The 11,935-nt window shown below is 56.6% G+C and overlaps 1 protein-coding gene across 5 annotated transcripts in view; it reads right to left on the bottom strand.

Moving 5' to 3' along the window:
* Window positions 1-6,153: 6,153 nt before the first annotated feature.
* The window catches only part of BICRA (BRD4 interacting chromatin remodeling complex associated protein), a 75,785-nt gene continuing 70,003 nt past the window's right edge, over window positions 6,154-11,935 (bottom strand). For all 5 annotated transcript variants that reach the window (XM_047710422.1, XM_047710424.1, XM_047710423.1 and 2 more), the window contains 6 exons: window positions 11,752-11,861; window positions 10,805-10,866; window positions 9,373-9,521; window positions 9,095-9,189; window positions 8,766-8,868; window positions 6,154-8,208 (listed from right to left, as the gene is read on the bottom strand). In XM_047710422.1, coding sequence (XP_047566378.1) covers window positions 7,121-8,208; window positions 8,766-8,868; window positions 9,095-9,189; window positions 9,373-9,521; window positions 10,805-10,866; window positions 11,752-11,861 — 1,607 coding nt within the window. In that variant the 3' untranslated portion in view covers window positions 6,154-7,120. The remainder of the gene's footprint in view (window positions 8,209-8,765; window positions 8,869-9,094; window positions 9,190-9,372; window positions 9,522-10,804; window positions 10,867-11,751; window positions 11,862-11,935) is intronic.

Here is an 11,935-nt window from a genome sequence, read left to right as displayed (position 1 = left end):
TATTTAAGGCTGCCCCCCCATCCATCCACCCATTTTCACTGTTTTATTTTTCTCCAAAGTTTGGATTATTCCATATTTCTCTGCCTAAGTGACTATCTCCCTAGCAAGAGCACAAGCCCTCTGAGGACTGGGATTTCCAACTGGGTGGTTTTCTGCCATATCCCCAGGCTAGCACCGTGCCAGACACACCAAAAGAACTCAGTAGATATTTGTTGATTTAATCTTTCACGATCACTGAATGCCTCCTTATATGCAGATTTATTAGTTAAGAGCATTAGCTCATTGAGTTCTTAGAATGTCCCTGAGAAGTGGCAATCGTTATCCCCATTTTACAGATGAGATAAATGAGTCCCAGAGAAGTGAAATCAAAAAGCACAGAGAGATCATTCAGGGCTTAGAACCACACCTGGCCCCTAGCAGATGCTTAAAAGAAATCAGGTCTTGGGGCGCCTGGGTGGCTCAGTGGGTTAGGCTGCTGCCTTCGGCTCGGGTCATGATCTCAGGGTCCTGGGATCGAGTCCCACATCGGGTTCTCTGCTCAGCGGAGATCCTGCTTCCCTCTCTCTCTCTCTGCCTGCCTCTCCATCTACTTGTGATCTCTCTCTATCAAATAAATAAATAAAATCTTTTAAAAAAAAATCAGGTCTTATAATCCAGGTCTGGAGCTGAGTTTTCTCTCTCAGCATGGGAGTCAGAGCATACGAAGCCTTGAGTCAAATCCCAGCCTTGCTACCTGCTTGCAAGAGAACCTCAGGGAAGAGATCTTGCCTCTCTGAGCCTCAGTTTCCCCATCTGTCTTGCTACACAGGACCATTTCCTTTGGGTCTTTGTTCAGATGGTGCCTCCTTTGTGAGTCCTACCCTGACCCCTCCAACGCCCCCCACCACCCCAGTTCCTACTTCTTTTTCCTTCCTAGCACTTAGCACCATCAGCCAGAAGAGAGATGTTTCTTATTTTTACTTTTATTTTTACTTCTTTCTGAGATTTTATTTTCATGTATTTATTTTCAGTGTGACTTATTTTGAATCTTTCCCTGCAGGAATGTCGGCTTCTCACAGGCAGTGGCTTGGGTCTGTTTTGTTTAGTTTTGTCACCCCAGTGCCTAGAACAGGGCCCAGCACCCAGCAGGCACTCAGTTAAATATTAATTGGCTGAATTCAATAAGGTACATAATGGGGAGGGGGGGGCGTCTGGGTGGCTCAGTTGATTAAGCATCTGTCTTCCTGGCTCAGTTCGTGATCTCAGGGTCCTGGGATCGAGCCCCCGCATCAGGCTCCCTGCTCAGCCCAGAGCCTGCTTCTCCCTCTCCCTCTGCCTGCCACTCCCCCTGCTTGTGCTCTCTCTCTCTGTGTCAAATAAATAAATAAAATCTTTTTAAAAAAGGAGTCAACTGTATTCCATAAAGAGGTATATGAATATAATACATTTTATACACAATTATAATATATAATTACAATACATGATCACATATAATGCATAACAGAATATATATTATAAATATTTAATAACAGGCCTGAGTATAGTGGTGACTAACGTTATTACAGCCAAGAGCAAGGTCCTCTTCTAGAATCTTCACATGGGGCACCTCTCTTCCCCCTCAGAGGCAACCCCTCAGTTGAGTTTCGGGAGGGTCCGTGAACTTGGACATGGAGAGAAAAATGACATCTGGATCTTTCGCTGAGATTTCACAGTTTCCATCAACCATGAACAAAACAAAGCACAATGACATCAGCGGGACTGTGTCACTGCCATGGCGGGGAATGTGGCAGTTTTCACCACATCGTGGTTGTTTTGGAGATTCCCAGTGATTGTTTACTTGCCGCTGATGAGACCACCACTAGCTCTTTCTAATTAGTGTCTTGATACAAGAGCTCTTATTACCATGTCACAGATTCATGGTGGGGGGAGCAGGGGCTTTAAATACACTGACAGCTGGATTTCAGGATAATCGGTCCCCTTGTCATCTGCCCTGCCTCCTTTTATTTTTATTTTTATCAATATTTTATTTATTTATTTGAGAGAGAGAGAGAGAGCCCATGAGTGAGGGGGGGAGGGGCAGAGGGAGGGGGAGAAGCAGACTCTCCGCGGATGGGAGAACCCGATGCGGGCTCAACCCCAGGACCCTGAGATCATGACCTGAGCCCAGGGAAGAGGCTTAAAGGACTGAGCCACCCATGCACCCAGGACGATCCTGCCTCATTAAACAGGCTTTGAGCTCTCAGTTACTGGGGCTACTGTCTTGTGTCCCTGGGTCACTGATCTCTGAATCAGGGAGTCTCCGTGTGACAAGTCTCCCTGTGCTCTTACAACCTCTGGAGCCCTCTTTCCAAGGCACAAGCTCACAGTTTTGTGGGGTTCCCCCCCCCCAGCTCTCTCCCTCTTCAGCTGTCAAAACCTGGTGGAGAAATTCTGGCACATTCTACAACATGAAACCTTGGGGACATCGTGCCGAGTGGAATAAGCCAGTCACAAAAGAACAGATACTTTCTGATCCCACTGGGGACGTGCTGAGAGCGTCAGAGCCATCAGGCCCGGATGCAGAATGGTGATGGGCAGGGCTCAAGGAGAGAGAGATGGGGTGTGTGGGGTTAGAGTTTCAAGTTCCGAGGATAGCCAGTGGTGGTGTTTGCACAACATGAAGGGAGCTACTTAATGCCACTGGGCAGTATACTCAGAAATGGTTAAAGTGGTCAATTTTATGTTGTGTGTATTCTTCCACAATCAAAGAAAAAAAAAAAAAAAAACAACAGATGGAGCAAGTGGCCAGCCAGAAGTTAGGGATGAACTTTGGACGCTGTCAGTCTAGGGTTCCAATGCTGCTCTGTGCCCAGGTCTCTTTTTTCCCCAGATGCCTCAGCTACAGAAAAGGGGACGCCATACGCACCCACCCAGCTGCTTCTGGGATCTGGGAGCAAGGGTCTATGAAGTTTGGTGTCCTGTTTGGTCTCCAGTGAGGGGTGGCCGGGGGGGGGGGGGGGGGGGGGGGGTGGGAGGTGGGGTGGTTCTGGCTCCCTCACTGCCCTCTCAGAAAGGCCTTGTTCTTGCCCCACCCCCCCCGCCCCCCCCCCCACCCCCCGCCCTCGAAGCTGGGAGTGCAGAGGCCAAGATCATGGGCTTGCAGCCAGACCTACTGCGGTGCAGCCCAGCCTGCCACTGACTGCCCCGGGGTCTCAGTTTCTTCATCCACAAGATGGAGCTCAGTCCCCACACAGGGGACTCTGGGAGGACCAGACAAAACATCCTGGGTGAAGGGCTTGAAACAGTGCCCACGGTTAAGTGTTCCATAGCTAGTCATCGCTGATCCTCTGCTGGGGCCGTGTGGAGTCAACCTTCCGGAACCAAGACCCCAAGCCTGGAAAAATCACCCGCAAGCTTTTTTGCGCAACCACGTGGGGTGTCCCAGAGCGCGCGGGGATCCAAGGATGTTAAGAACTGCGTTTTCACGTGGGGAAGTAGATACAGAGCTAGGAAGGGGGACCGTCTCTCCCCCCACCCCACCCCACCCCGAGACCCTACATACCAGCTTGCCCGCCACCAACACTCCCAGGGCCTGCAGAGAAACTGGGAGCATCAACCTGGTCCAGCAGCGTCACTGGGCACCTGGACCTTAGCAGGGGCCTCTTGGGCGGGGCGTGGGGGGGGGGGCGTGCTCCGCTTCCGCACTCGCCCCACCCGTTTCCCAAGCGGCCACCGGAGGGCGCTCAGAAAACCGAGTCCGTTCCTGGGCTCGGCTTAGCACCTTCGAGGTGGTTCCCCCCACCTCCCCCCATCGCTCAGCAGAATCATCACCAAGAAGCACAGGGTCCCACACCACAGACCTGCTTTGCTCCCTCCCTCCCACTCTCATCCCCCAGCTTCCAGCCACGTTGGCCTCCTTGCTGTCCCTCAACGCTCTAGGCATTCTCCTGCCTCCTTCCCCCCCAAGATCTCCCAGTGGCTCCCTCCCTCACTTCATGTATGTCTCTGCTCACATGTCACCTCCTCAAAGAAGTCTTCCCTTCCCACCTGATCCCAGGTGCCTGAATGTGCAGTTACACAGGTTGTCCACTGCGCAAAGCACTCACTGAAGGGGTGAGAGGCTGCTGGAGTCCACCTCACATTCTGTCCTTCAAAACTAAGTGCCCAGAAGAAAGTGGAACTGCTTTCTAGTTCGCACAAAGGCATTCTGGTTTGGGACTAGCCTCATCCATTCTTCTACCCCTTGTTATGAATTGTGTCCTCCCCCTCCCCCAAGGAGATGTGCTGATGTCCTAAACTCCAGTGCCTGTGAAGGAGATCTTATTTGGAAATAGGATCTCGGCAGATGGAAGCGAGTGAAGAGGAGAGTATACTGGAGTGGGGTAGGCTATAGTTCCATATGGCCTTTTTTTTTTTTTAAGATTTTATTTATTTATTTGTCAGAGAGAGAGGAGCGAGAGTGAGCACAGGCAGACAGAGTGGCAGGCAGAGGCAGAGGGAGAGGCAGGCTCCCCACCAAGCAAGGAGCCCGATGTGGGCCTCGATCCCAGGACGCCAGGATCATGACCTGAGCTGAAGGCAGCTGCCCAACCAACTGAGCCACCCAGGAGTCCCCATATGGTCTCTTTTTAAGAAGAGAAACCAGTGCCAAAAAAGGATGTAGCCACAAACTAGGAACACCTGGAAAGTGGAAAGTCAAGGAAGGATCCCCCTGCAGCGTTTCTAGGGGGAACATGGTGCTCGTGGTGCCTCGATGTGGGATGTCCAGTCTCCAGAATGGGGAAGAATAAATCTCTGTTCTTCTTCTTCTTTTTTTAAAGATGTGTTTATTTATTTAGAGAGAGAGAGAGAGCAGGCACATGAAAAGGAGGAGTAGAAGGAGAGAGAGAATCTGAAGCAGACTCCCTCCTGTATGGAGTCCAAGGTGGGGCGCGATCTCACCACCAAGAGATCACTCCACAAGCTGAAACCAAGAGTCTGTGGCTTAACCAACTGTGCCATCGAAGCGCCCCAAATCTGTCCTTGGAGGCCACCCGTTTCCAAGGGCACCCACAGGAAACAGTCTGCTTTTCCTCCCTCCGTCCCACATTGTTCACATTCACAGGTGATCCTCATTCTTTGTGGATGCCCTATCTGTGAACTCATCTGTTTGTTAAAATTTATTTGTAACCCTCCCCAAACTCGAAGCACCTTCATAGACGTGTGCAGAGCGGCAAAAAATCCGGGTCACCCAACATGTGTGTTTCCAACTAAAGTTGAACAAAGCAACGCTCTACCTTCTGGTTTCTGCTCTCATGCCCAACAAGAGTCCTTTTCAAGGCCTGCTTTGCGCCATGGTTTCACCTTTTTGTGCTTTTGTTGGTGACTTCACTGTTTAAAGTGCTGAAACGTTGTCCTGTGTGCAGAAGGGGGACAAGCTGAGATGTGTCTTATGTAGAACATAACTGTGCTGGGGGCACTTGGGTGGTTCGGTCCGTTAAGCCTTGGCCTTCGGCTCTGATCATGATCCAAGGTCCCAGGTTCCAGCCCAGAGTCAGGCTCCCTGCTCAGCGGGGAGTCTGCTTCTCCCTCTGCCTGCCTCTCCCCCTGCTTCTCTCTCTGACAAATTAATAAATAAAATCTTAAAAAAAAAAAAAACCATACGTGTTAGATGAGCTTTGTTCAGGCGTGAGTTATAGTCTGTTGGCCGTGAGCCCGATGTGCACTAATCTAGAATATATTATTAACAAGTTGTCTTTACAGAAATACATGCAACACAAGGTTATGTATGAAAACAACTTACAAAAATGTTGTGACTGGAGGTTTGTAGGAAGCTAGCCCTGTATTTCCTCCAGGAGCGATATTTCAGTATCCGTGTCAGTATTCGTGAATTCCGAGTTCGCGGAGACCACAGAACCTTAAAGGGGAATGCTGAGAACTCCCGGTTTGGTCTCGATGTTTTCCATCTGGTTTCTCCACTAAGAAGTCAGCTCCCCCCGGGGAGGGACTTCCATCTGCCGTGTTCAGTGGCACCCATGAGCCCAGACCAGGGCCTGGCACCCTGAATATGTGTTTAACAAATAATATGTGCGATGAACCCTCACAACCTCCGCCCCGCCCCCGCCCCCGCCCCCGCAGGTAGGGACCCAACCCCCAGACTTCAAACAACTCCCACCCCCTAAAGACCCAAAAGCAACGGGGCTGAGACGGAGTCAGTACAGTTTTAAAAAAAGGATCAGTTTTTAATTTACAAGAGTTCTAAATGTACAGAATTCTCCTTTAAAAAAATCGTTATACACAATAAATACAGTACAAAAAAATTTATCTTACAGTACTAGTTTTGTCTCCGAGATTTCAAAATCTGGCGCGGGTGGCTGGCGACAGGAAGAACAGAGGGAAGACTGGCTGCGGGGGGGATGGCGGGGTGGGGAGGAAGACCCCGGTTTCCCGTTTTGGAGGTGCTCGGATTTCAGTCGAGGGGCCGGGAGGGTTCGAAATCTCACTCTCTCTCGCTCGCTCGAGCACACACACAGGGACGTGGGACGCGGAGCTGGACGCACACACGCAGATGGGACACAGGTGCCCGCGGGCACAGCCCTCCGAGGTGGGGGTCTGGGACGCTGGCTGACGCCCTCTCTTCCCTGCATTTCCTTTTACAGCCTGTGGGGGGCGGTAGGGAGAGGCTGAGCGAGGCTCGCAAAGGACCCTCCAGGCTTTGAGCGCCTTTGACGCGTCGATCTGTGTGGCCACACGGACAAGCCCAGTACCGGGACACGCGGGAGCAGTGGGAACGACCAGGTTACCCGCCTCCCTGGCAAACACACACGTGTGTCCCTCCCCCCTCCCCCACGGAGGGGCGGAGTGTGGCAGGAATCGGGAAGAAATAGGAAATGACACACCGGGATTACCCCCACCTTTGGCAGGGGCACATCTTACATTACAGCCTCCTCCCCTCAATCCACGACCCCCACCCAACAACCCGGCTGACGCAGGAAGTGGGGGAGGAGGCCTTTGTGACTCAAATAACTTAGGCAAGAAAAATTGTCAGGGGATCCCCGGCTCGCGTCCCCGAAGAGGCTGAGGTCAGTCGCCCAGATTGCCTCCCCGCCCCCCGATGTCCGCGCGCAACTTGGGAGGCGTGTGGGGGGGCGGGGGAGACAGGGAAGCGAAGACCAGCCCGGTGTTATCTGTTCAACGTCCTGGCGCCGAGGCCACCGTTGTGACTGGAGGGCGGGTAGGCCTCTGGCCTGTGCAGGGGCGCCGGGGAGGCAGGCGAGACGGCCGTCGGGGCGGCGTGGGGATATGGGGGTGCAGGTGTCCGCCCCGGGGCCTGCTGGAGGTTCAGGATGCTGTCGATAGCGCTCTGGAGGTGTTCCGTGAGCGTGTCGTCCTGCGGGCTGTCGCTGGAGAAGCTGGCCTGGTCCACGTCAGGCGACTCGGACTTGCGCCTCTTGGCTGGGGGCGCCTCCCAGCCGGGATCCCGGCTGCCGCTGCCCTGCCCGGCACTGGCCGCGGGCTCCGGGGGCGCCCCCTTCAGCATGCGCTGGTACAGCTCGTCCTCCACGGCGGCCAGCTCGCGGATGAGCCCGCTGGTGGCCTCGTCCACTTTGGTGGGCAGCTGCGCAGGGCTGCTGCCCCGGGCCCTGCCGCTCCCGGCCCCCTCCCCGGCCCCGCCACCCAGGGCCTCCACGTTCTCGCGGTACGTCTTCCGGAGGGGCAGCCGGGGACAGTGGGGGGCCTGGGCGGCAGTGGGCTTGCGGTCAGTGGTGGCAGGCGGCGGGTGGTCCACTGTGCCGTTCATCTGGCCCGTGGCAGGGGGTGGCGCGGGGGGCCGGGGTGGGGGCTCCGCTGCCTTGAGGGCCGCAGGGGGCGGGGGCTGGTGCACGGGGTCCAGCGCGGTGTTGTGGACGACCTTGCTGAGCCCGGCTTCCTGCTTGATCTTGAGCTTGAGGCCGATGCGGCTACGGGCCTCGTAGGTCTTGATGGGAGGCCGGTTGCGGGAGGGCATGGGACCGTCCTCATCGGCATCCAAGGAGGAGGCGGCGGAGGAGGAGGAGGAGGACAGGGAGGAGGACGCCCGAGCCCAGGTCACGGAAGGGGAGCCACCCGCCCCACCGTGCCGAATCACCAGCTTGGTTGGCAGGTGCAGAGGCGGCTGGGTGGGGACCCCAGATACTGAGGACGGTGCTGGCCCGTGGCCAGGGAGCCGGTGTCCCTCGGAAGAGGCAGCGATGGGGAGGCCAAGAGAGCGCGAGGAAGACACATACTCGTCTGCAAAAAAGGGGATGGGGGCCGGGCAAAGAACAGCCACGGGGACAGGGAAAGCATGAGACGCCTGGGAGAGCACAAGCTAATACGAGCCCCGGCACGATGGGCATCGACCATCTGCCAGGCCTGGGGCCAAGCCCTTGACTCATCAGACTCTCAGGACGCTTTGCTGGGTACTGCTCTACTCAGCAATCCCCAAACCCCCGAACCTGCACGCAGGAGCTCACGCCTGAGAAGGGCCCTTAAAATCTGCAAGCACCCCAGTCCTGACTCTAGTCCCCCGCTTTTTGGTCCCCCTGGGGGTGGTGGAATGTCCCAGCCAGGAGACAGCAGAATGGACACACAGGGACAGAGGAGAACCAACTCAGCTCTCTCTAGTCCCAGAGCCCAGAGGTCAGCGTAGACCTCTGCCACAGCAGGAAGGTGGGGGCGCGGGTGTCACCCAGTGGTGGAGAAAGGTCAGGCTCAGGCACCCGTCCTCCTGCACCCAGATCAAATTCCTCAGCAGGGACAGGAGCTGGGGACCCCTCTCCCGCCCCTCCTCTCCCCTCTCCTCTCACCGGGCTTCTCCTTGGCCAACTGTTTGTCCAAGGCAAGGGTGGTCTTCTCCTCCTGAATGAACATTCGGTCGATCATCACCATCTCCGCGGAGGGGCTCACCCTCTGAGGGGGAAGAAGGGCAGATAGGCCGGGAAGGCACGCGGGCAACCCAGAAGGATGGGAGCGGATTCCGAGCTGTCCCTCTTGGGATCAGACTTGCACCAGCCTCTTTCCCTTCCTCCCGGAGTTTTGAGGAGCAGCCCCCCCATCCCCACCCAAATGGGCCCTGAGCAGGGCGAGGGGCGAGGGGCGAGGGTGGGGTCTCCCAGGGAAGGGGCCGGCGCCCTACCCGGGACTCCTCCAGGAGCAGGAGGCGGTATTTATTGAGCATGGCCTGGGTGCGTTTCAGCAGCTGCGTGGACACGGTCTCAAACTCCTCATCCACTGCGGAAGAATAGAAAAGGTCCCGAGGCACAGACACTGGGGAGTGCGGCTTGTCCGGAGCCGAGGAGCCAAGGTCTAGCGGATGCATTGGGGTGGCGCACCTGCTCCCCCACCCCGACCCCATGCTAGGGACCAGGGAGGGAGAGTCCTGGGGGAGTGGGGTGGACGGGGTGGAGGGCTCACCTTTGTGGTAGTCGCTGGGGGAGGGGAGTGCACCCTGGTAGACATGGTAGGGAAGGAGGCGATGCAGGGCGTCCTCGAAGGAGGGGAAGGCTGTCTTGTAGTCAGGGTGCAGGACGGAGCCCTGATGTTTGTGCAAATGTTCCAGGAAACTGGGGGGCAGGGTGGGGAGAGGTCACACACACACACATACACACACACACAGCTGGTGGTGAGGCCGGGAAAAACCAGACCCTGACCCCGACCTCTCCCTGGGGCCCCAACACAGACAGCAGGGAAACGTGCTAACGTGGGCCGGACGCGCTCATTCTCTCTCATGGACGCTGGCGACAACCCAAAGGACCGGGTGCTATCATCATCCCCACTCCGCAGATGGGGAAACTGAGGCCAGGCAGAGTGATGTTCCTCCACCCAAAGCACAGACAGAGTGGGGAGGAGGCTGAGGTGGGAGCCGGCAGAGCCGGAGGCCTGGGTTTGAAACTCATCCTCCTCGTGCTATACCCTCTCCCGCCACCTGGGGTCAGCACATCCTTACTCTGCCTCAAGCGGGTCACCAACCCCAGGCAAGGTGGGAAGGGACAAGGAACAGAGGGAGGGATGAAGGGAGATTGGTCCGCTGGGTGGTACAATCCAGTTCTCTCCCAGGCTGTTTTCTACCACATTGCGGGCAGTGAGTTATGTCTCTTTATTGTGTGATTCTCTCTCTCTCCCCCCAGATATGCTCATCTCCACCCTGAGCTGAAGACTGGCACCCCCACCACACCACTGGGGCCGGAACCCTGCCTTGTTTCCAGAACCCAGCAGGGCACTGAGCATTTGATAAACACTTGCCATAGAAGGAAAGCAGGAGAGAGAGAACGCAGGCAGGCACCCAACATGTACCCACTGCCCACCCAGACCCCATCCATCCAGATACTCCTCTCTCCACCAAGCACCCATCCAGCCAGCCAAGCACCTACCCCAGACTCCATCCATCAAGCCTGCATCCATCCATCCAGCCAAACACCTGTCAATCCGTTTATCCAAATCCACCCATTCAGCCACCCAATCACCCATCTATCCAAACACCCATCTGTCCACCTAAACACCCTTCTATCCAGCCATGCACCCTCCCCAGACCCCCTCCATCCATCCACCTAGCCAAACACCCCTCCACCCCCCAGGCGCCCACAGAGACCCACATTCGTCCATGCACCTTCCCAGACTCCCCTCCACATCCACTCCCCCAAACACCCACCCATCTTACCACAGTCACAGGGGATCTGCACCTGTCACCCTATCGTCACTACTATCCTCACCCCACTCTCTAGAAGGGAAACTGGGGGTCTTTGAGGGGAATTATACTGCCCCAAAGCACACAGCTAACAAGAGGCAGCTCCCAGGCCTACCAGAAGGTGCGGGGTGGGGGGGGGGTGCGCACAGCGCTGCGACTCACCAGGCCTCTTTGCTGGGCTGCAGTGCCGGGGTTTTCTTCAGACTGCCCATCTTGCTCTCATACTGTGGGGCAGAGAGGTGAGTGAGAGACAGCACCGCTGAGAGGCCTTCCCTTGGCACCCTGACCCCCCTCCGACCCCGCCTGTGACCAACAGGAGAGCTGGCCCATGTCTCCCCAAGGGCCCCCTCTTCTATCCCGGGATGGGGTCCTGGCCCCAGCTGCCGGAGGCACTGTCTGGCACACTTTGCCTGGCTCCATGGGGCTTGGCTTCCACCTGACTCTTAGTCTGGACACCGGACAGGCTCCCTCCCTGCTCATCAGACCAAGGCCTCGGCTGACGGTCTAGCATCCAGCCCACCTGGCTGTCCAGGTTCCCTCTTTCTGCCCGACTCCATCCATCAGGCCGCTAGAGGGGATCTCACTCTGGAGGCTGCCGGCACTGGGTCCCTCCACCAGCTGTGTTCTTGTCTTTCTGCCTCCCCCTACCCATTTCCCTGCAGAAGGTCTCTGCCTCAGTTTCCCCCACAATGCTTTGTCCCCTCCATTCTGGGCCCCCCACCACATGACTTCCCCAGCCCTCCCCCCTCCCCCTGCACGGTCTAGGCTCTCACCATCTCCTTTCTCTTGCCTCCCTGGGCCAATGGTCTCCCCATGTCCCTCCTCCTCCAGCCTCAAGCTCTCCCTGCTCCTGCCCCCAGTGACGGCATCAGGGACCCAGGCGAGCCACTGCTCCTCTCGTCACCCTGTGTCTTGGTGTCTGTGGGTCTCCATCTGTCTCGCTCTCTGCTGTGCACCCACCTGGCCTGTCCTGGTGTTTGACCCACCGCCCAGTCTGTTTTCTGATAGCCTTTCAGTTGGCCTCCTCCGCCCCGCTTGGCACGTCCCCAGCTCCCCTGTGACAATGCTCTGACCCTAGGTGCCCCACCCCCATGCTGGTGGCCTCTTACCTGCAGCCCGGAGGACTTCCCTGGCCCAGCGGCAGTGGCCTTGGCCACACTCAGGGTCGGGAGGCTGCTGGCAAAAGCTTTGCCCTCGGCAGGAAGCAGGGGAGGGAGGCCTGGGGGGTGGGGTTGGGGGCAGACAGGGCTCAGGGTCACTGGCACGAAGGCCCCTCCACAATGCGACCCCCAA

Source organism: Lutra lutra, chromosome 17 (genome assembly GCF_902655055.1).
Source record: "Lutra lutra chromosome 17, mLutLut1.2, whole genome shotgun sequence".
Taxonomy (NCBI): domain Eukaryota; kingdom Metazoa; phylum Chordata; class Mammalia; order Carnivora; family Mustelidae; genus Lutra; species Lutra lutra.
Note: the sequence above shows the minus strand (reverse complement) of the source record. Positions and strands in the feature narration are given on the sequence as shown.